Source organism: Aythya fuligula, chromosome W (genome assembly GCF_009819795.1).
Source record: "Aythya fuligula isolate bAytFul2 chromosome W, bAytFul2.pri, whole genome shotgun sequence".
Taxonomy (NCBI): Eukaryota; Metazoa; Chordata; class Aves; order Anseriformes; family Anatidae; genus Aythya; species Aythya fuligula.
In genome coordinates this window covers 7,391,680-7,415,735 of record NC_045594.1, presented here as the reverse complement: position 1 = coordinate 7,415,735, position 24,056 = coordinate 7,391,680, and the positions used below count along the sequence as shown (strand labels likewise).

The window sequence follows — 24,056 nt, the reverse complement described above, 5'->3', positions numbered from 1 at the left end:
CCAGCCAACAACGCTAGGTGGGTTTGTTAGTCAGTGGGCGTAACTCCTTGTCTATCACTAAAACTCTTTAATGCGTCTCGTGATTTTTGTATAACAGGTGATAATTATACCAAGGATTCTATACCACCTTGAGGAATATATGTACACCCAACATACTGTAGCAGAATATCATTTACAAAGAAGGGAACCTATTATGGCTGTCACCTTAGCCACACTAATGGTTCTCAGGGTTGCAGGAGCAGGAACTGGAATTGCCTCCCTGGTAAAACAAAGTCAGGAATTTACCTCTCTACACATTGCTGTAGATGAGGATTTGGTCCGCATTGAACAATCCATATCGGCTTTAGAAAAATCTGTTAGATCCCTATCTGAAGTGGTGCTTCAAAATCGTAGGGGATTGGATCTGATTTTCCTGCAACAAGGAGGACTATGTGCAGCCTTACGAGAGGAATGTTGTGTATATGCTGATCACACTGGAGTAGTGAGAGACACAATGACCAAATTACGGGAAAGGTTAGAAAAACGAAAAAGGGAAAATGAAGCCCGCCAGAATTGGTACGAATCCTGGTTTAATTACTCACCTTGGCTTACTACCCTGCTATCAACCATAGCGGGGCCCTTGTTGTTACTTATATTAGCACTGACTTTTGGACCATGTATATTCAATCGAGTAATCGCAATTGTGAAAAGCCGATTAGAGGCAGCTCATCTTATGCTTGTGCGTGCGAAATACGAATCTCTGGAGCAGGAGGAAGATGACGCTGAGACTTTAGTGCTAAGCAAGCAAATGCTTCAGAAATTCAATGAACAAAATATGTTAGAAAAAGAAAAAGGAGGGATTGTGATAAATTAGCAGGGGTTTGTTCATTGTCCTTGAGAATTTGAAGAATCTACTGAGGAGATAAGGTTTCGCAACTCACGGCATTGTGACATGAGGATTAAGCAAGTAGACAAACTTCCCCCACCTGAACACGAGCACAACGTTGTGCGTGATCACCGGAGGAAGAATAACGACCCCCAACAACAGACTGTACAGCCTCAGAACAAGTCTCGACAAGCCGGAACTTGAATGCTATAAAACAGCAACACTGGAAAGGGAAGTTGTGTGTCGTGGTAGAGTGGAGACTCCCCAGCCGCCCAGCGCTGTTTTGCTTGTGCCTGCTTACTTAATTAATTAATTAATAAAACACTTTTGATAGACCAGAAAATTTGCGTGGTCTCACTTATAACAAGATAACCAGTTATGAGCCAAAAGAGGTCCCCTATCAATGGTGGATAGAGGTAAGAGTTAATAATGAAGGAGGGTTAATTGGGAAAAGTACAATTATTATACACCTTGTGGAATCGTGAAATTGAAATACGAGCTAAATATGGGATTCCAACCATTGCTAAAAACTTGTTTATAAAACTTACAGAGAATATTGTGAAAGCGTTCTTTTATGGTTCAATTGGCCTTGGCCAAATTCGAAGCCAAGACACGAATTACAGAATCACAGAATCACAGAATTTCTAGGTTGGAAGAGACCTCAAGATCATCGAGTCCAACCTCTACCTAATGCTAACAATCCCCACTAAACCATATCCCTAAGCTCTACATCTAAACGTCTTTTAAAGACTTCCAGGGATGGTGACGCCACCACTTCCCTGGGCAGCCTGTTCCAGTGTCCAACAACCCTTTCGGTAAAGAAGTTCTTCCTAACATCTAACCTAAAACTCCCCTGGCACAACTTTAGCCCATTCCCCCTCGTCCTGTCACCAGGCACGTGGGAGTGATTTAAAGATCAAAGCCGAATTTCCTTAAGTGGTATATTCTTTATTGCAGCGCTGGATGCACGGGGGATCCTTCCGCCTATCGTGCATGTTTGAAGTGACAAACTATCTCGTATTTATACAGCGAAACAATGAATATTCAATTAGCACATATACATATTCATTACCTAACCCCGCCTACCCTCGCTTCGTATGCTAATTAGCTTATCCGTCCTTGCGCTTGCGCAAAGCCTTCCAAGAATTGTGGGCCAGGGTCTCCAGGATGTGGGCAGTGGTCTTTGGGAGGAAGGCCGTAGGTCTTCCTCGTAATGCACTTTCTTAATCAGTTGTTTTCCAGGCTGTAAAAATGCTGAGTTGTCTTTCGGTTTAACTGGGGGTCGGCGGATAACAGGATGTCTCAGTTAACAGGACATAACAGACAGTTGACTCAAGTTATCTCAAGTCTCAGCCTGACTGAGTGTTAACGGATAATGGGGTGTTTTCAAATAACAAAATGCTTAAACGTAACAGAAGGTCTATGGATAACAAGATGTTGTTTACTTTGTCCTTGCTAACTTTTAATCACAAGTTCTATTCTATCCTAAAGTAAGTTTATACAATATCAATCCACAAGCTTTATTCTATCCTAAAGTGAGTTTATACTATATCAGGAGAACAGGCCAACCCCCACCTCACTACAGCCTCCTTTAAGGTATCTGTAGAGAGCAATAAGGTTGCCCCTGAGCCTCCTCTTCTCCAGGCTGAACAAGCCCAGCTCCCTCAGCCGCTCCTCGTAGGACTTGTTCTCCAGGACCCTCACCAGCTTCGTTGCCCTTCTCTGGACCCACTCAAGCACCTTGATGTCCTTCTTGTAGCGAGGGGCCCAAAACTGAACACAGGACTCGAGGTGCGGCCTCACCAGAGCTGAGTACAGGGGGACGATCACCTCCCTAGCCCTGCTGGTCACACTGTTTCTGATACAAGCCAGGATGCTGTTGGCCTTCTTGGCCACCTGAGCACACTGCTGGCTCATATTCAGCCGACTATCCACCATCACTCCCAGGTCCTTCTCTGCCTGGCAGCTCTCCAACCACTCATCTCCCAGCCTGTAGCTCTGCTTGGGGTTATTGCGCCCCAGGTGCAGGACCCGGCACTTGGCCTTGGTGAACTTCATGCAGTTGACCTCAGCCCATCGGTGCAGCCTATCCAGATCCTCCTGCAGAGCCTTCCTACCCTCAAGCAGATCGACACACGCACCTAACTTGGTGTCATCTGCGAACTTACTGAGGGTGCACTCAATGCCCTCGTCCAGATCATCGATGAAGATATTAAAGAGGACCGGCCCCAGCACCGAGCCCTGGGGGACGCCACTAGTGACCGGCCTCCAACTGGACTTGGCTCCATTCACCACGACTCTTTGGGCCCAGCTATCCAGCCAGTTTCTAACTCAACGAAGCGTGCGCCAGTCCAAGCCAAGAGCAGCCAGTTTCTTGAGGAGAATGCTGTGGGAAACGGTGTCAAAAGCCTTGCTGAAGTCAAGGTAGACCACATCCACAGCCTTTCCCTCTTCCACCCAGCGCGTCACTTTGTCACAGAAGGAGATCAGGTTCGTCAAGCAGGATCTGCCTTTCATAAACCCATGCTGACTGGGCCTGATCGCCTGCTTGCCCTGCAAGTGCTGCGTGATGACTGTCAAGAGGATCTGCTCCATGAATTAATGACATTCAAAAGAAGAGGAGGGATTGTTATATATGGAGTGGTAATTCGTGTCAAAAAAATGGTTGATATTAATAAAGAAGGGGGAGATTTGGGAATGTAGCAATGGGGGTCGGAAAGCCTGGAGGTTGGTGATAACATCAGACTCTTTAACAATGAGGTCATCAGTAATGTAAAGAGTTTACAGGAAACAAAGAAAGGTGATTGAGGCGACGCCCTGCCATCTGGGGTTGCTTGTTTTCCCCTCTGTTAAGGCACGGAAGTTGCTGGGGGGGTTGCTGGTTAGAACTGTTAATATTTATTGTTTAATGTTATATGATAATAATATTATTAGTGTGATTTCAAGGGTTAACAAAACGCGGGAAAAGCAATCACGTTTTGTTGCTTCCGGGAACCTTGTGGTGGGCAGAGCATGTGCAGAAGAAGAGGGAGACAGTCGAAGCTGCTCCTGCAGTCTGGAACAAAAGGTTGCTAATGGTGATGGGGAAACCGTGAGCCTTTCACCCACAACGACCACCACAAAGAGAATTATAATATGAAGCGGGGATAGGATATCCATATGTATAGGCGTACTCGGGTTTCTTGTAAATATGTAACAGCAATGTCCTATATATATTTGGAAAGTTCGACGGGTGTGTGTGCATTTTGGTAGAGCATAGACTCCCCACGTGCCCAGCGCTGTTTACTTGCCTTTTATAAATATTCTTTTATGTTACTAAATTCAGAGTTGAGACTTCATTTATAACAACAATATGCTTCAACATAACAGAAGGTTGACAGATAACAAGATGTCGTATATTTTGTTCTTATTACATTTTTAACTACAAGATTTATTCTATCCTAAAGTGAGTTTATACAATATCACTTCCTGGGCTGGTCCTGAATGGGCTGCAGCGTGGAGATCTGCTCTGCTGCGGTACACCATGGGCTGCGAGGGGGTCTGCCTTCTCCACCAGGGGCTTCTCTGTGGGCCACAGGGGGGCTTTGGCTCCGGCACCTGGAGAACCTCTGCACTGCACTCCCCCTCCTCTGCACTGACCTTGGTGTCTGCAGGGAGGTTTCTCACTCCTCACTCTCCCAGCTGCTGTTGTGCAGCAGGTTTTTTTTGTTTGTTTGTTGGTTTTTTTGTTTTCCTTTTCTTGGATATGCTTTCATAGAGATTTAAACTGCATTGCTCATGGCTTGACTCTGGGCAGCGGTGGGCCCCTTTGGAGCCGGCTAAAATTGGCCCTTATCTAACATGGGGCAGCTGCTGGATTCTTCTCAGAGGAGCTACCACTGCAGCCGCCCCTGCTGCCAGAACCTTCCCATGTGAACCCAATACACTGAGGCAGCTAGGTCATTACTGGCCTGTAAAGTATCAAGGCTTTATTATATATGGAGTGGTAATTCGTGTCGAGAAAATGGTTGATATTAATAAAGAAGGGGGAGATTTGGAAATGTGGCCATGGGGGTTGGAAAGCCCCGTGGTTGAGATTACATTAGACTCTTAAAGATGAGGCCATCAGGAATATAAAAGAGTTTAGAGGGAACAAAGAAGGGTGATTCAGGAGACTCCATGCAGTCTGGGGTTTCTTGTTCTCCAGCTGGTCTCTTGTTCTCCAGCCCTTAAGGCATGGATGTTTCTGGGGGTTTGCTGTTGTTGTTACATTCAAAGTTGTTTGACCAATGAAAAGTTGTTTTGAAAAGAACTGCTGTGGGGAGAAGGGTATAAGAGGGGAACCTGTCCTCAAGATGAAAAAAAAAAAAAAAAAGGGCAACACGATGTGATGAAGTTATGATCAATAAAGAAGCAGGAAAAAGAAGTGAAGAGAAACAGGCTAGCAGAATGGAGACCAGGACGGGAACAGGCACATTGATCACCTCATGAAGATAGGTTCGGCCAAACTCAGCAAACCGCTCAAAGAAGAAAGTCTCTGGAAATAGACGCACTGGAGCTGGAAAGAAGCTCAAGCTGAGAGAAGCTGACCTACACACACAATTGCCTCTCGCTGGCCAAAGTTGCGCATTATGGGGAGTCATATGTCCTTAGAAACACAGACTGTCCTGGTAACCTTACAGCTTATTTTCCTTATTAACAATCGGACAGTTTATGAGCCTGAAATATGGGCCCAAACTGAGGTCAAGGTGTAGGACTCTGCAACTAAAAATGACAAGGTTGCAGCGGGATTTCTCGGTGTAATATACCATAAATGTTTGTTCATTGTCTTTTGTATTATAAGAACAAGGAGTTCTGTTTGGGGGGTGGGGGTAGTGAAGGTTTCTTGCTGAGCATAGTGGGTTTACGTGGGAGAGGTGCTCCAGGCGCCGGAGCAGAAGTCCTCTGCGGTCTGTGGTGAGGACCATGGTGAAGCAGGATGTCCCCCTGCAGCCCATGGAGTACCATGGTGGAGAAGGGTTCCATGCTGCAGCCCGTGGAGGAGACCACAGTGGAGCAGGTGGCCCTGCACCGACAGAGGCTGCCGCCTGTGGAAGACCCCTGCCGGAGCAGATTCCGGGCTGGACCTGTAGCCCGTGGAGAGGAGCCAACGCAGGAGCAGGTGACCTGGCAGGAGCTGCTGCCTGTGGGGGACCCAGGTTGGAGCAGTTTTCTCCTGAGGGATGGACCCTGTGGTACGGACCCATATCTGGAGCAGTTCTGGAAGAGCTGCTGCCTGTGGGAAGCCCACGCCGGATCAGTTCAGGAAGGACTGCATCCCGTGGGTGGGACCCCACAGCACAGGGGACGAGAGTGACCGAGAAGGAGCGGCAGAGAAGAAGCGCTGTAGACTGACCATAACCCCCATTCCCCCGTTCCCCTATGTGAGAAACACTCCGTAGCCAATAACTTAGGCTCAGGCAAGGATCTCAGTGAAGTAGTAATTTATTCGCGATTGCAATGGCGGGCGCCCCACAAGCAGGAGAGAGCGCATCTACTAGTTCCAAAACACAGTTTATATACCTTTTGATGGCAGGACCCTCCCCTGTTTCCCCACTGAGTGGGTAATCCATGTTCACAATCTATCTGATGCTTCACAAACAATGCATGGCCTTCAGTCGCCGGCCTGTTAAATTTTAATTTCCATTTGCCATTTTTACTGCTTGAAATGGTACTGTTTCTTCACTTATCTGACTTGACTTAACACCGTGATTTTCACCTAATTGTCCTAAGGAGTCTGATTGTCTGCATTTTACAAGGTCACCTGCTTAAGCTTTCATATCACTGTAAGCATATCTCAGTACCACATTCCTTCTTTCTAAACAATGTAACTCTGCAAAAACAACATTTCTATTCCCACAATTCCCCCCTTTTCTTTTTTTTTTTTATAAACTGCTGATTTTTGCAAAAACTCTTTCTATTTATTTATTTATTTATTTATTTTTAGTGTAATTTGGTAAATATCTTCCTCTTCTTCACTTTCTTTACCCTCCATTTCCTCTAATATCATTTTATCTGAGTAGGGTGGTGGATCTATGGTCATTTGTTTCAATAATGCGGTTTCAATTAACCGCTGGACAAGTCCCCTTACACAGGGGATAATGTAACAGCCAATAGCTGTCAAAACTCCTGCTACTATAATTGAGGATGTAAATATGGACATTACCATCCCTTTCCATTTACCAAACCAAGATTTCAACCATCCTGTGATGGAAGTGTCTGCTCCCGAATTTTCTGCCAATTCATTGGCAAGGGTGGTAAGCCCTTGCAATGCTCTTGTTACTGTGCCATCCGGGGCAGTATTGTTAGGGATAAAAGTACAACGGTTGCCCAGCATCACACATACACCACCCTTCTCCACGAGCGTCATATCTAATGCTATCCTGTTTTCCCAAGCCATTTTGCTGATGGCATCTAGTTGTTCAGCGATTCCTCTCATCGCATCCTTGGTATAATTGATGAATCTCTGCTGATTATAATAATTAATCCAATTCACATTTTTATTGATTGTTACCCACCAGAACAGTGACTCAAACCCTGCAGCAATTTAATTTCTGGCTTTATGTTCATCCGGAACTCCTCTAGGTACCCCAATAGAATCTATGTATACTCTATCATCAAATGATATTCCTAAGCCTCTTTTACTTCTTCTGGGTATTTGTGATGTTTCTTTTTCAAATGCCAGGGTGAAGGGTATAGCTGATTGAACAAGTGCACAAGTACCTCCCCAATTAGATGGTAGGGTGGACCATAAGATCTTCCCTCAGCCGTACCACCAGAGATCTGCCCTGGGGATCTCTAGTCTTGAGCAGTTTCCCATCAAGTCCTTGGTAGCACAAGGCAAATTCTCCCAGATGCCAGGTAGCACTCACACCCTGCCGAGAGAGGCAAGCTGTATGGTTACCTATAGCTGTAGAGAATGCAGGGGGAACCGTGATATTGCTATCATGCAAGAAACAGCAAAGAGAGACTTACAGGCCTCATTTCCTCAGGCAGTCTTTTCTTGGTACAATGCAATCATATATCGCATCCCTTGGGAGTCCTTGGTCCACCCCCATGGGAAGGGCACTATCTGGGCAATCGGTCATCCCGAGGCACAAGCGTAGCAGTAGCTACGGTTGAGACTCTGGACGGTATATTTGACCCATTCTATCCAGGCATTCACATCCCCATACCCTGTTTGAATCTCAAATGTTTGAACTGCCACATTTCAGAGGGCCTCCTGTTTTCTCTCCTGTTTTCTCCTTGAGTTTCTCCCTTTCTCTGATGGCAATAGAGGATTGTTTCCATACAGCTATTCTCAATCTGGCTGTTGTGTCTCTCCCAGTTATTTGTTCTTTCTGCTCAATTGTCATTGGGCATTTAAATCTCCACAAGCTAACACCTCACAAGCATCAAATGTGATGGCTTGTGGTACATAACCCTCTGTCACAGTCACCCATATTTTGATGGGGTATCCCGTTTTTGCAATTATCTGGTCATGCCTTTTCCAAGTTACCAATTGACCAAGGCCTTCTCTGAGGCCTAGAATCACTAAAAACAAAATTAGTAATCGATTTTTCCCTGTCATTATTCTTAAACCTTAGGTTTCTAAATAATTATCAATACAAAGAGTGAGATGTACACTACTACTATAACAACCCCCCCTTGGGAGCACTGCAATTCTCTATAGGTCTGTCCTTTCTCTCAATCACAAGTCACTCTCGTTAGTTACCTGTGAAAATAAAAGGTTAGATTACAATTGTAAACTTTTATCCTACTCAGAGTCCATTATGAGATTTTTCTCTTTGATTTCAACTTCCAACAAGTCTTTTGTAGGAACAGCTTCCCAGGTACTAGGGTCGACGGATGCCTTCACTCGAGTATAGTGAGTCCAACCATTTTCTGCAGTTCTTATGGCTGTTTCAGTGGTCAGTAATTGTCCTTCCCATTCAGGCCGGAATTGACTCTTTCCAGGTCCAAATCAGGACCTGGTTTCCTGGGTGATGGTGGTGAATGGGGAATTCCAAAGGTGGGGTTTGAGCCGACAACCCACAGGTCCTGAGAGATGACAAAGAAGAGGACAACCCCAGAATACAGTTCTTAAGAAAACTCTCTTGTTTTGAATTGTGGTATCTCATCCCTTCTGCCCAGATAGGGCAATCTGAACAGCATCTCATATGGTGAAATTCCTATATCCTTTCTTGGTGCTGTTTAAACCTGTAGGAGTAAGCATTTTACCCAAGGAAGTTGGGTTTCTAACACTAGTTTAGTTAATTGCTTCTTTAATGTCTGGTTCATTCGCTCCACCTTCCCAGAAGAGGAGGGGTGCTAGGGGCTGTGAAAATCCCACTCAATCTCTAGGGCCTGCTTTAACCCTTGCAGTAAAGCTTTACACCCATCTAGTCACGTGGTCAATTAGAACAAACAAGTAACTCAGTAAAGTTTACCTGTATACTTTGGAAAGGTCAAACCCCTGGCTCCCGTCCCCCTCTAGATGGGTTACAGAACACCTTTTTATTTACCTTTTGACATATGGTACATCCTCTACATATGTGCTTCCCTAAAGTGTATATTCCTACACAGACATACTTTCTTAGCACAACATCACACATTGCTTGCACCTCCCAATGACTCTTCTGATGTAAAACAGTTAATATTTGCCTCATTATCACTTTATTCAGCATTTCTCTCCCATCAGGGAGTATCCATTTTCCTTCAGACTTCATGGCTCCTGATTCCTGAAAAAATAATACTAATTTTAAAACTTTTTAGTTCTTTCTTAATTTTCAACAATTCCCTGAATCCTCTCTGCATTTATTCTTCATTTTCCCTCAGACATTAGATGCCTTAAATACATGACTTCTCTTTCTCCATATTGTAATTTATTTATTTATTTATTTATTTTTAATACTCCCAAGCCTTGCTTTCCCAGAAAGTTGAATAGCTTGTTAGTAGCTTTCTTCACAACTCTTTTCTCCTGTCCTGACAATAGAAAATGATCCACATATTTGTAACATTAATACCTCCTTGGGAGGTTGTAATTGCTCCAAAATCTTTTTTTTTTTTTTTTTTTTTTAAACTTACCCAAATAGATAGGTGTCTCTGTAAACCCCTGAGGTAAAATTGTCCACCTATATTGTTGCTTCCGCCCCCATTTCAGGGTCTTTCCAGTCAGAGGTGAATATACATGTATGTTTGCTCTCAGGGCCAGAGAGCACTCCATTAATAACACTGTTATTCCAGTCTAACAATTTACTATTTGAATGCCCAATTTAATCATCAAATTCCTTCCCAACAAGTTAGTTCCTGCCTTGTGTACATACAATAATTACCCAGTGATCATTTTATCCCCTAGTCTCAACTTGGTATCCCCCCCAAAGTGGCACTGTTATCCCAGCCCCTTCTGCCCCCATCACTTTTTAGGGTTTCATTAGTTAATTTAATCCCTGATACTTTACAAGTCAGTAATGACCTAGCTGTTCCCCAGTGTATTGGGTTTGATGGCAAGGTTCGGGGGGTGTGAGGGGTGTGGGGGTGGGAAACTGCAGTGGCAGCCCCCGTGAGAAAAACCCAGAAACCTCCCCGTGGTAGAGAAGGGACAATTTCATCTGGCCCCAAAGGGGCCCACTGCTGCCCAGAGCCAAGCCATGAGCAATACAGTCTGTGCCTCTGTGAGAGCACATCCACGAAAACAAACAAAGAAATAAACAAAAACCTGCTGCTCAACAGCAGTTGGGAGAGCGAGAAACCCCCCCGCAGACACCAAAGTCAGCGCAGAAGGAGGTGGAGGAGGCGCTCCAGGCGCTGGAGCTGAAGCCCCCCTGCGGCCGCTGGAGAGGCCCATGGTGGAGCAGGCTGTTCCCCCCTCCTGTCCCCCTCCCCGATGCTTGGGAAACTGACCAAACACCACAGCAAATATACAAATATACCAAAACTTCTAGACTGTTACTTAGATAATGCCTACATCCTCTTTCCCTGCTCATTCAATTTCAAACAGCTCTGTTAAATACTACATGCCACACCTTTAAACCCTTCAGCAACCCTTTTAACACTTACTTCATCTTTCTCCAGCCTGTACTTTTCTAATACCAGCACCAAAGGCTCAGTCAGGGTCCAACTTAATTCCATACCTTTTCCCTCCAAGATACTGAAACAACATATCAATATACCATATTTCATCCCATTTTCCTTCTTTCCTCCTTCTTCCACTCCAGATATTCCTATTCGAAGTGGCCAGCCTGGCCACACTTAAAACATCTTATCAAAGCCTGTCCCTGCTAGGATTGTGTTGTCCCTGCACAACACAGGCAGCCTTCTTTGCCTGCCATTCCTTCATCTCTCTTCCTCTCCTTTCCATCCTGGCCCTGACTCCCCCTGAAGATTTTCTTCCTCTTTCTCCAACCCTCTGCCTCACTACCCGCTGCACTGTCAATACCATTAGTTTCGCTCTCTGCTTTTCCTTCTCATCTCCCCTCCGTACACACACCTCCAGGGCCTCCCGCAGGAGGGTCCCCCAGTGACCGTTCACTACATCCCCCACCTTCTGAAGCATTTTCTGCGTATTTTGCCAGGCTTTAATCACACAATGACCTTTCAAGAGCCCTTAGGATACCGGGTCCTTGGGACTCATCCCTGAGTACTTTCTCATTCTGACCCCAAGTCTCTCATTTGATTTCTGTGTTGCACACTATTATTATTCCAGCCAGGATTGGCAAGTGGGTATTTCTGCCCTGCCGGTATTACCCCTGGTCCTGGAGGATGAGCTCTTTCCCATTCTTGTATAGCAGCTCTCCTCCTGATCATTCCCATTTCTTTCCCTGTAAACAACATACTTATAGACATAATTCCCTGCCCCAAGAGTATAAATCAGGTCGTAGGAACCGGTCTAATTGTTCAACTAGACTGTTGGGGTCCTCGAATAAAGACTTCCTCTCCTTCTTAAAAGTCCTAACCTCTCTGCTGGTAAGGAGGAGGGGGTAGTTCACCTAAGAGGATACGCAGTTATTGTTAGTACTGTTAGTATCAGGGAAGGCAAAATTCTCAACATATCTTCTACCTTGTTCTAATTCTTGCCAGAGCCTAGAGTACAATCCTTCTTTAGGGACAGTGTTAATTACAGTCCCTGTCTCCCTTCCTGGAGTGACTGCTGCTGCCACCAGTTCAATATTAAGATTATAGGGAGCATAACTTGGCTCCTTCTCTGAAAAAGGAATCTTATTGTTTACACATAAATTTAAAGCCTGAATTTTCATCAGACCCGTATTTTGGCCAAAATACTGCTGTTTCCTTAATTTGTTCTTTTGTCCAGACTGATACACAATATTTAACTTTTTTTTTTTTTTTTTTTTTTTTTTTTTTAAATTACTCTTCTTTTACAATCCTTCTAATTTTGGGATTATGTTTCCAATTTCTTATCATTTTTCAGGAAGAACTATTAGTAGGCACTCCCCCAGGGATATCTCCCTGTCCCCTGGAACTCATATTTTCCCATTTTTCCTAACCCTCGCCAGTATGTGCTACAGAAATTTCCCTTCTGCAGTGTACCACACACCAACGTACTGAAAAATGGGGGTGTACCGCCAAGCACTTCCCCGTGCCAGCGTTACCGCACACCTGAGTTTACCAGATTCCCTGGTGTACTTCGAAGCACTTCCCCGTGCAAGGATTACCGTACACCAGATTCCCCTGGTGTAGTGCCAGCACTTCCCCGTGCAAGGGCTTACCATACACCAGATCACCCGACCCCCAAGGCAATACTTAATATTTCTTACCTTGGTCTGTGCACAGAGTTACCGGATCGATTCTTAAAAAAACCCGGAGTGCCTACCTTCTTCCTTTCCCCACTACTTCACGGATCCTGCCTCTTTAACCAGTCTCGGGCCCTCTGTCAGCTTTCCGCAGAACCGCCACCGTCGATGCACAGGACCGCTGAAATCAGCGGGGCATGCCTTCCTGCTGCTGCGGCGGTGGGGCTCCCCAGTAGGTGACTGGATCCCGGACAAGCCCCCAAATTGTGAGAAACACTCCGTAGCCAATAACTTAGGCTCAGGCGAGGATCTCAGTGAAGTAGTAATATATTCGCAATTGCAATGGCGGGCGCTCCACAAGCAGGAGAGAGCGCATCTACTAGTTCCAAAACACAGTTTATATACCTTTTGATGGCAGGACCCTCCCCTGTTTCCCCACTGAGTGGGTAATCCAGGTTCACAATCTATCTGATGCTTCACAAACAATGCATGGCTTTCAGTTGCCGGCCTGTTAAATTTCAAATTTCTTTTGACATTTTTACTGCTTGAAGTGGTAATGTTTCTTCACTTATCTGACTTGACTTGACACCATGATTTTCACCTAATTGTCCTAAGGAGTCTGATTGTCTGCATTTTACAAGGTCGCCTGCTAAACTTTCTTATCACTGTAAGCATATCTCAGTACCACATTCCCTCCTTCCAAACAATGTAACTCTGCAAAAACAACATTTCTATTCCCACACCTGGGTCACTCGGGGGGAGGAGGTGGAAGAGGGTGGATGGGGGGGGGAAGGTGCTTTTGGTTTCTTTCCTTTGTTTCTCACTTCTCTAGCTTGTTAGTAATAAGCAATAAATCTTACTATCTCCCTATGCCGAGTCTGTTTTGCCCGTTACAATAATTACTGCGTGATCTTCTCGTCCTTATCTCAACCTTTGAGCCCTTTCCTCTTTGAGGAGGGGGAGTGAGAGAGCGGCTGTGGTGGAGCTTGGCTGCCCACTCGAGCAGAACCAGGACACTGAGATAAGGAACTGTGAAACGCCTGACTAGATATTGTGCAAACTGCGGGTTGTTAAACCGGTGTAGCAACTTTCTTGCTCTATGGGGAACAAACATGACCAAATAAGGAAAAAGAAGTTGAGCCACAATGCAGAGGAAGACTATGGCAGGAAAAAGAAGTGAGCCACAATGCAGAGGAAGACTACGGCCTTCATCTTTACGACCACCAGAGGGACTGAGATGACCCCCTAGCAACAGTGCGCACAGCCGCAGAACATACCCGGATGTGCTGCGTATTTCCGGAACTACCAAGCTATAAAAGGGGACTCTGGTGGGGGTGAGGCGCACGCTGTTGGTGGAGCAGAGACTCCCCGGTCGCCCAGCTCTGTTTTGCTTGCTGTTTGCTTACTCAATAAATTCCTTTATATGATTAGTACAATGCTCTCTGAAAATTAATAAAGGGGGCAACATATAACAAATTTGGTGCCGTGACTTGGATGAAGGCAATTTGATTGAAAAACCTTTCAAAGGGGGCGCCCCGCTGATTTCAGAGGTCTTCGCTAGGACTACTTTCATTCAAATCCTTCACTGATTAATCCTAAATTCAGCAGCAAGCAAATAAAGCCGGCAACCCCTAGTAATCTTTGTGCACGAACACCGAACGAAGACTCAGGAGTGAGTAAGTATAGGCCGGTGATCCGTTCGGTTGGGGTTGGGTACCACGGAGCGTGGCGTTGTGAGACGTCCAGCAGGACGAAGCGAGTGCGGACCCCTCGGTAGTGCGGTTCCCACATCCCGCAAGGGACTGGGCCACGAAAAGGGGGAAGCGATTTGTGTGTGTGTGTGTGAAGGTGCTCCAGAAGATGGGACAGAAGAAGAGTAAGCCTTCTGGTCCCATGGGTGGGGTAACGTCTGATGTTAGGTTACCCCCTATTCCTCCAGATAGTCCCTTGGGATTAATGATTAAAAATTGGGATAATTCCCCTTCTAGGCAGGGTAGGAATAAAGTAAAATGATACATTATTGTGTTGAAGTTTGGGGCGGTAAACCGATTAGAGGAGATCACCTTTACTGGCCTGTATTTGGGTCTTTTGAAGATTGGGTTTGTCAGGCCCTAAATATTTATGTGAACTCAAAGAAACCTTTTAGTTTGGAAGAAAGTGAGTATGCACATTTGTGGATCAGCTTGGAAACTCGAGCCAATTTATATCCTCTAAAAGAAAAAGGAGGGGATGGGAGGCGTAAGAAAAAACAAGAATTAGAGATCCCAGCCCCACCGCCTCCCTATATTCCACCACCTCCACCTACAGCCCCTCCAACTCCCAGGCCTCCTAACCTGCAACCCCGGGGAGACTGATAGCAACTCTGACTCTAGTGCTCGGGGACCAGTGACTAGAAGTCAGGCCAGAAGACAGCAGCTTAGAAACGAAGGGGGGTTGTATCCACTAAGGGAAATAGCAATGGGAGGACCACAACCAGGTATGGGATATGTGGCCGTCCCCATTTAACTCCGGGGATGTCCGAGAATTTAAGAAAGAGATGGGAAACCTACTGGAGGACCCCTTAGGGGTGGCGGAACGGGTAGATCAGTTCTTAGGGCCCAATATCTACACCTGGGAAGAGATGCAATCTATTTTAGGGATATTATTTACATCAGAAGAGAAAGGAATGATTAGAAGGGCTGGAATGCGAATTTGGGATCAGCAACACCAGCAAGGTCCGGCAGCAGATGTTAAATGGCCATTACAGAGGCCCAATTGGGATAATCAGGACCCTATACACCGTGGCCATATGAAGGATCTTAGGACCATTATCATTCAGGGAATTAGGAAGTCAGTCCCGAGAGGGCAAAACATTAATAAGGCCTTTAATGAGCAACAAAAAAAAGATGAAACCCCGACAGAATGGTTGAAAAGATTACGCAAAAGCCTACAACTTTACTCAGGACTAGATCCAGGAACCCCTGTGGGAGAGGCCTTGTTAAAAACTCAGTTTGTGGCAAAGTCTTGGACAGACATTAGGAAAAAAATTGGAGAAAATAGAGGACTGGCAAGACCGGGGTCTAGACGAATTGTTAAGGGAGGCACAGAAAGTGCATGTAAGAAGGGAAGATGAAAAGGAAAAGAAACAAGCACGAATAATGGTGGCCGCAATGCGGGAAGGGCAGAGAGGAGTTGAATATAGAAAAGGGTTGAGGATGGTTCGCCAAAAACTAGAGGGAGAAGGAAAGGTGACAGGACGTGGATTGAGGGATGTGACTTGTTTTTACTGCAATAAGAAAGGTCATATGAAGAAAGAGTGTCAACGAAGAATAGAGGATGAGAAGATGTTTAAGGAAGACTAGGGGTGTCAGGGGCTCTATTTGCTGGGGACCCGAAAGAAAAATGAGCCCTTGATAAAGTTAAAAATAGGCCCCAGCACGAGGAAATCGAGTTCCTCATAGATATAGGGGCTGAAAGATCTACAGTCCAAAATTTGCCTTTAGGATGTGAAATCTCGACAGAAAAGGTTCAAGTAATTGGGGCAAAAGGGGAACCCTTCGGGGTCCCTATTATTAAAGAAGTGTTAATCGAATCAGATTCTAAATTAGGGGTGGGATCCTTACTCTTAGTACCTGAGGCAGAATACAATTTGTTAGGTAGAGACTTAATAATAGAATTGGGTATAAGCTTAGAGGTAGTAGATAAAGAACTGAAAATTAGGTTGTGTCCTCTGAGAGCGGAGGATGAGCAAAGTGTAAATCCTGAAGTTTGGTACACTCCAGAAAGTGTAGGAAGATTAAATATTAAGCCCTTTAAGGTAACTATAACCATCCCAGGTGTACCAATGAGAATTAAACAATACCCCCTGTCTGAGGAAGGCAGACGAAGGTTAAAGCCTGAAATTCAAAGGTTATTACAAGGGTTGCTAGAACCTTGTATGTCCCCCTTTAACACTCCAATATTACCAGTAAAAAAGAAAGATGGCAAATATAGATTGGTACATGATCTAAGAGAAATTAATAAGGGAACCATGACCAGATTTCCTGTTGTGGCAAATCCCCATACCCTATTAGGCCAATTGCACCCAGATGACCAGTGGTATAGCGTAGTGGATTTAAAGGATGCATTTTGGGCATGTCCTCTGGAGGAAGGTAGTAGGGATTATTTTGCCTTTGAATGGGAAGACCCAGATACCCACCGAAAGCAACAGTTACGGTGGACTGTCCTTCCTCAAGGATTCACTGAATCACCTAATTTATTTGGACAAGCCCTGGAGCAAATTTTACAAAATTATGATAGGCCACCAGGAGTAACATTAGTACAGTATGTAGATGACTTGTTATTAGCAGGGAGGGACAAAGATGCTGTTAGGCAGGCCAGCATACAGTTGTTGAACTTTCTGAGCCTGCAGGGACTGAAAGTCTCAAAATCGAAGCTGCAGTTTGTAGAACAAGAGGTAAAATACTTGGGCCACCGACTAAGTAAGGGAACTAAGAAATTGGACCCAGACAGAATCAGTGGGATATTGGCTTTAACGACCCCACGAACTAAGAGACAGGTACGACAATTATTAGGGTTGACTGGCTATTGTAGACAATGGATTGAAGATTACAGCAGCAAAGTTAAATTTCTCTATAATAAATTGACTAAGGACGGGTTGCTAAAATGGACCAAAGAAGGTGAAAAACAATTAGAAAAATTGAAAGAAGATTTAGCACACCCTCCAGTGTTGAGTCTTCCGGATTTGAGGAGACCGTTTTTCTTATTTCTAAACAGCACTGAGGGCACTGCATATGGAGTATTAGCCCAAGAATGGGCAGGGAGTAAAAAGCCTGTGGCTTATCTGTCTAAATTGCTGGACCTGGTTAGTCAGGGCTGGCCAAGTTGTTTACAGGTAACAGTAGCAGCTGCTTTATTAGTAGAAGAAGCACAGAAAATTACCTTTGGAGGAGAGATCAAAGTAATATCCCCGCACAATATCCAGGGAGTACTACAGCAAAAAGCAGAAAAATGGATTACCGATGCTAGGCTACTAAAATATGAAGGAATTTTAATCTCCTCCCCAAAACTGTCATTAGAAACAACTTCTCTGCAGAATCCAGCTCAGTTTCTCTATGGGGAACCGAATGAGCCCCTAGAACATGACTGTCTCCGAAATACAGAGGAACAAACAAAATTAAGACCTGATTTAGAGGAAGTGGAATTGCTAACAGGGGAACAAATCTATGTAGATGGTTCCTCACGAGTAGTGGAGGGGAAGCGAAAATCGGGATATGCATTGGTAAATGGAAAAACTTTTGAAATAATTGAATCCGGACCTTTGAGTCCAAGTTGGTCTGCTCAGGCCTGCGAATTGTATGCTATATTACGGGCCTTAAGACTGTTAAAGGACAAAAGTGGCACAATATATACAGATTCTAAATATGCTTTTGGGGTAGTACACACATTTGATAAAATATGGGAAGAGCAAGGGCTCATCAACTCACAGGGAAAGGGATTGGTACACCAAGAACTGATTACCCAAGTCTTACAGGCCATCAGAGGACCCAAAGAAATTGCTGTTAAAGGACATCAGCAAGGCCTCACCCCTCAGATCAGAGGGAACAATTTGCAGACCAGGAGGCTAAAAGAGAAACCCTGCTTAGCTTCACATTACAAGAAAAGAGCAAAATGATCCAAATGGGGATAAAAGAAACAGATAAGGGCAAATGGGTGCTGCCTGATGGACGGGAAATGCTTTCGAAATCTGCAGCTTTGAGGGTATTACAAAGGTTTCACGAAAACACCCACTGGGGAACTCAAGCATTGGTGGATCAATTTGCAATAAAGTACATGTGCATTGGAATTTATAATATAGCAAAATGAATTGTAAATGATTGTTTAACTTGCAGAAAGGTAAACGCCCAACACATGAGAGAAAAAGTCTCAATCAAGAAATTGGCTCACCGACCTTTCACTAAAATTCAATTGGACTTTACAGAGCTCCCAAAAACAGGGAGGTACAAATATCTATTAGTGATTGTAGATCATCTTACACATTTCGTTGAAGCTTTCCTGATGGCAAGGGCCACGGCTCAAACTGTGGTAAAAATATTACTTGAGAATATTATTCCTAGATACGGAATTATAGAAACAATTGACTCTGACTGAGGCCCTCATTTTGTCTCCAAAGTGTCTTGAGAGACTATGAAAGCTCTAGGAACAAGTTGGGAATACCACACTCCGTGGCATCCCCAAAGTTCTGGAAAGGTAGAGCGAATGAATGGTGAAATTAAGAAACAACTAATAAAACTTATGCTGGAAACAAAAGCCTCTTGGGTAAAATGTTTACCTCTCATGCTGTTAAACATATGGACACAGCCCAGAACCGATGTAGGAATTTCTCCTTTTGAAATGCTATATGGTATGCCCTATGACTTGGAATTGCCACTTGATCACCCTCAATTACAGGATGCCCAGTTAAGACCCTATTTAATGCAACTCATGAACTGACAGAAGGAGTTACAAGCAAAAGGTTTGGTAGCACAACGCCCTCCGTTAGATATAGCAATTCATAAGATACAACCTGGGGACAAGGTTCTAATTAAGACTTGGAAAGAGACGTCTTTAACAACACAATGGGAAGGCCCCTATGTTGTTTTGCTTACCACAGAAACGGCCGTCCGGACAGCAGAGAAGGGGTGGACTCATGCCAGCCATGTGAAAGGACCAGTCCATGAGGATAAGTGGGAAGTAGCCCCAGGTCCCGAGGACTTGACGCTGACACTGAGATGAACTCGATAAGTATTGTGTGCTGGCTGTGTATTGTGGGAGGGGGTGGAAGCCCTATTTATCTAGTTCTTTGAAATGGGTGCAAATAATTTCTCGATTCCCCTGAAGAATACTGCTGCTGCCAAGAAGAATCGATACCTTGTAGTTCGCTGCAACCGAACTGACGAGCGAGGCAGAGGAGTAAAACGGTGGGGAAGTACTAAAGAGGCTGAACAAGGCCAGTTTAGAAGCACCTTGAGGAATGGGTTTTGGCCACCTCTTGCAATACATGGGAGTCATTATTACGACCTTGGTAAGCCATGGATCCGCGCACCCCCATCAACCCAACAAGTGGAGTTTAATTAGATGGGAAGATCAAACCGTCCTCGAAACTGTCACTACAGCCGGCGCACCAAGTTTCCATACTACTTTATGTGAAATGATAACTACCAACGGTCTGTGTCTGAATGTAACAAGCTACTATCTTTGCCCAAGTTCTAACCCAGGAAGGGGCTACTGTAATTACCCCGGTCATTATTACTGTGCTTACTGGGGATGCAAAACTATTGCTTCAGATTGGACTCCCGGGGCTGGTCAAGACAAAGAGACTCCCCGGCTGTCCAGCTCTGTTTTGCTTGCTGTTTGCTTACTCAATAAATTCCTTTATATGATTAATACAATGCTCTCTGAAAATTAATAAAGGGGGCAACATATAACACTCGGCACCTGGCGAGCAATCTCTGAGGCCTTAAAGAGCCATGTGGAGCCACAATCACAAACGTGTGGTTTGCCAGACAGTGAGGGAGCTGCGGGCTCCTTTACTGATCCGACTGCTACGCCATCAGCCCCTCTGCTGCTACAGCCATCAAAGGCTTTTGCTGTTCCGCCCCCTGGTGACCTGGACGTGCCTTTTGACCCAGGCCTATTGGCCTTGAAAAGGAGATGGATATGCTTTTCTTCGATCCGGGAAGAATGGGATACATAAGGCCTGAAGACCAAGTTGCTTGACAACTTAAAGCAAGACATATTGTTCAGAAGGAATGGAAAATGGAGACTTGTTTGTAATCAAGAAAAGGAATGGAAAATGGAGGCTGTTAGGTCATGGAACTTAAAGGACTGTTTGTTACCTTTTCTGATTTTACATATGTATAGACATACTTGGGTTTAGTATGTAAAAGCCATGTTCTATATGTTTAGAATGTTTGATTTTCGTGTGTGCGTGTTGGTGGAGCGTAGACTCCCCGCACACCCAGCACTGTTTACTTGCCTTTTATACTTTTTATGAATATTTCTTTTATAAATATTACTAAATTCAGATTGAATTGAGACTTCATTTATAACAGCTTAAATTAACTAATGAAACCCTAAATGTGATGGGGGTAGAAGGGACTGGGATAACAGTACTGCTTTTTGGGGACACCAAGCTGAGACTAGGGATAGAATGATCACTGGGCAATTACTGTATATACGCAAGGCATGGACTAACTTGTTGGGAAGGGATTTGATAATGAAATCGGGCATTCAAATAGTAAATTGTTAGGCTGGACTAACGGTGTTATTAATGGGATACTCTCAGACCCTGAGAGCAAAGGTATATTTGCCTTTGAGTGGAAAGACCCTGAAATGGGGCGGAAGCAGCAATGCAGATGGGCAATTTTACCTCAGGGGTTTACAGGGCCACTGATTTATTTGGACAAGTTCTAGAACAAATTTTGGAGTAAATCCAACCAAAGCCAGGAGGTGTTACTGTTACAGTATGTGGATGATCTTTTATTGTCAGGACAGGAGAAAACAGTTGTGAAGGAAGCCACTAACAAGCTATTTGACTTTCTGGGAAAACATGGCTTGAAAGTATTGGGAAAATAAATTACAATACATAGAAGGAGAAGTCAAGTATTTAGGGCATCTAGTGTCTGAGGGGGAACAAAGAATAAATCCAGAGAGGATTCAGAGAGGATTCAGGGAATTGTTGAGCTACCCCTACCCAAAACTAAAAAGAAGTAAAAGTTTTAAGAGACAGAAGTTTTTAAGGAATTAGGAGTCGCAAAGTGCAAAGGAAAACAGATATTCCCTAATGGGAGAGAAATACTGAATAAAGTGCTAATGAGGCAAATATTAACTGTTTTACGTCAAGAGAGTCATTGGGGAATTCAAACAATGTGTGACGCTGTGCTATGGAAATAAGTTTGTGTAGGAATATGTAAGGAATGTTTCAGCAATTCGTATCAATAGAGGGCTTGAAGGGTAAACCTTGAGTCTCTGATATCTGGGGGGATGGTTCAGAATAACTGTTAACTACTGTGTTAATAATACAATATTACGGGCTATATCATGGCGGGGTTAAACCACAACACAGAGCTGTTTGAAGTTGAATGAGCAGGGAAAGAGGATGTAGGAATGTTAATAGTTCTGCCTCAACCAGAGGCTGAGATCTCAAAATCACGGGTGTGAGCCCTCTGGGGCAGAGGGACTGTGATGGGTCCAAGAGAGTTGTCATGGAAACAGAAAAGCAGCTAACTCTTAAAACAACTTGAGTTTATGAGTGAACTCAGATTGCCAATGGGACCGCTCAGGGAACTGTCGACGATTGCATTCCCCTGATGGACCCCCCACTGAGACTGTAATCACCCTGGAAATAATAAATGGTAAATACCAAAATATGGTTAAATTGGGAATTGAGAATCTGTTCCGACAAGGTCCAAAAGAAACCCCTATGGAATTTTGGACCAACTTTGAAATGCAGTGGAAAACAAAACAAAACAAAACAAAAACAAACAAAAAGAATATGGACCTGGCTTCGGAATACAAACAGAGGCAATTGGCTAGCCTCTTTCTAGGGCAATCAGCCCCTGATATCAGAAATAAATTGTCTTGGGCTGCAGGCAGGAATGACAGGGACCTGGGACTTCTACCCTAGCAGGTCCACTGGTACTATGACCAGAGGATGCACTTCACATCTAAGGTGTTACGGACTTAACCACAGCCCTAGGCATTAAATGGGAATACCATACTCCATGGCATCCACAAAGTTCAGGATGAGTTGAGAGAATGAATCAAATGATTAAACAACAACTGGCTAAATTAATGATTGAAACACAACTGTCTTGGATAAAATGTTTGCCATTGGCATTATTGAATATTAGGACTATGCCCCATAGTGAAACGGGTATCTCACCTTATGAGATGTTATATGGAATGCCGTATTCCCAAGGAATGACATTGAATTATTATTTGATAGAGAATTACGAAAGCCAGAAATATGTGAACATGACAGGGAAACAACTACAACAATTAAGGGAAAAGGGAATTTTAGCACAAAATGTCGCACTGGGGTTTGCTATTCATAAGATACAAGAAGTAGTAATGAAAATGTATTAGCCTAGGAGCATAAAAACCAGCCGCCTGATGTAACTTGTGTGCGTCTTGGTGGAGCAGAGACTCCCGGCGCACCCAGTGCTGTTTGCTTGCCTCTATTCGTTTAATAAATTGTAAACTTTGATTGGAATCCTATTTGGGACTCAGTCATTTATTACAAATATATATACTCTGGCTGAACAAGTATGCAGGAGTTGTGTAGTATGTCAAAAAGTAAACAGGAAAATTATCCGCAGTCAGCCCAAAGGGGGGCAAGAACCAGGAATTCAATGCTTCCAAAATGTATAGGTAGGTTTTACAGAACTCCTTAGAGTAGGTAGATTTAAATACTTATTAGTCTTGGTCGATCATTTTTCAGGGTGGGTGGAAGCTTCCCCTTCAGTATCTGCTACTGCGAACATTGGCACTAAAGTAATTCTAGAACAAATAACTCCCAAGTATGGAATTGTTGAAAATATTGACTCTGATCAAAGAAATCACTTTATGTCAGAAATATTGCAAGGGCTAATGTGGACTCTAGGAATTAAGTGGAAATTTCACATTCCTTCGCATCCTTCCTCTTCTGGAAGCATGGAGAGAACTGAAACTGCAACCTGAGTGGGACGGACTGTTCCAAGTGCTCCTGACTACTGAGACGACAGTAAGAACCACTGAGAAAGGGTGGACTCATACCTGGGTAAAAGCATCAGTTAACCCTGATGCCAGAGAGACTGCATTATCAAAGACTTCTAATGTTGAAACTGTTAAAACTATCTATTGTAAACCTTTAACTTCTCCTTAGAATAATTCTTAATGAATTAATAAGTAAAAGGGATTGAATTACACAGAATTGGAGTGTTTCCAGGGAACACTCTCTGAAAGTGAGAGAAAAAGAAAGGGGAGTGTTTAATCCCCACCAGAAGAATCCTTATTAGTTTGTGATTTTTATTGTTTTTCTTAATTATTATTTCTTTATTATAGGGGTGTATATAGATATATAGAAAGGATGTATTTTAAGTTTATCTTAGTAATACCTGTTCCCAATGGATTAGTGATAGGATGGAAGGAAAAATCTGCATTTCCAGTTAATCCAGAACATCTCTCGAGTTTTATCTCAAAATAATTGTTGGATTTGCACCCAGATGCCTAGAAAGACTGAAAAGGCCTTGACCCTGATTGCTATTTCCATCAGCAACTGTGTCTGGATCCTCTAGATTTATAAAAATGACAGATCATACACAGTCCCAGGAAGGAACAGATTTTGAAGTTGAGTACCCTACACACAATCCTGGCTACAATATACTGTGTTATCAAAGGTGCTTTTTAAACAACATTGATAGAAAACTCGGGGAGCAATATTA

General features: G+C 44.0%; 1 protein-coding gene across 1 annotated transcript in view; it reads left to right on the top strand.

Annotated features, from left to right (window-relative positions):
* LOC116501284 (very low-density lipoprotein receptor-like) overlaps positions 1 to 1,069 on the top strand; it is a 57,362-nt gene extending 56,293 nt beyond the window's left edge. The window contains exon 7 of the mRNA XM_032206802.1: positions 888 to 1,069. Within this exon, the coding sequence (XP_032062693.1) occupies positions 888 to 1,069 (182 nt within the window). The remainder of the gene's footprint in view (positions 1 to 887) is intronic.
* Positions 1,070 to 24,056: the final 22,987 nt, after the last annotated feature.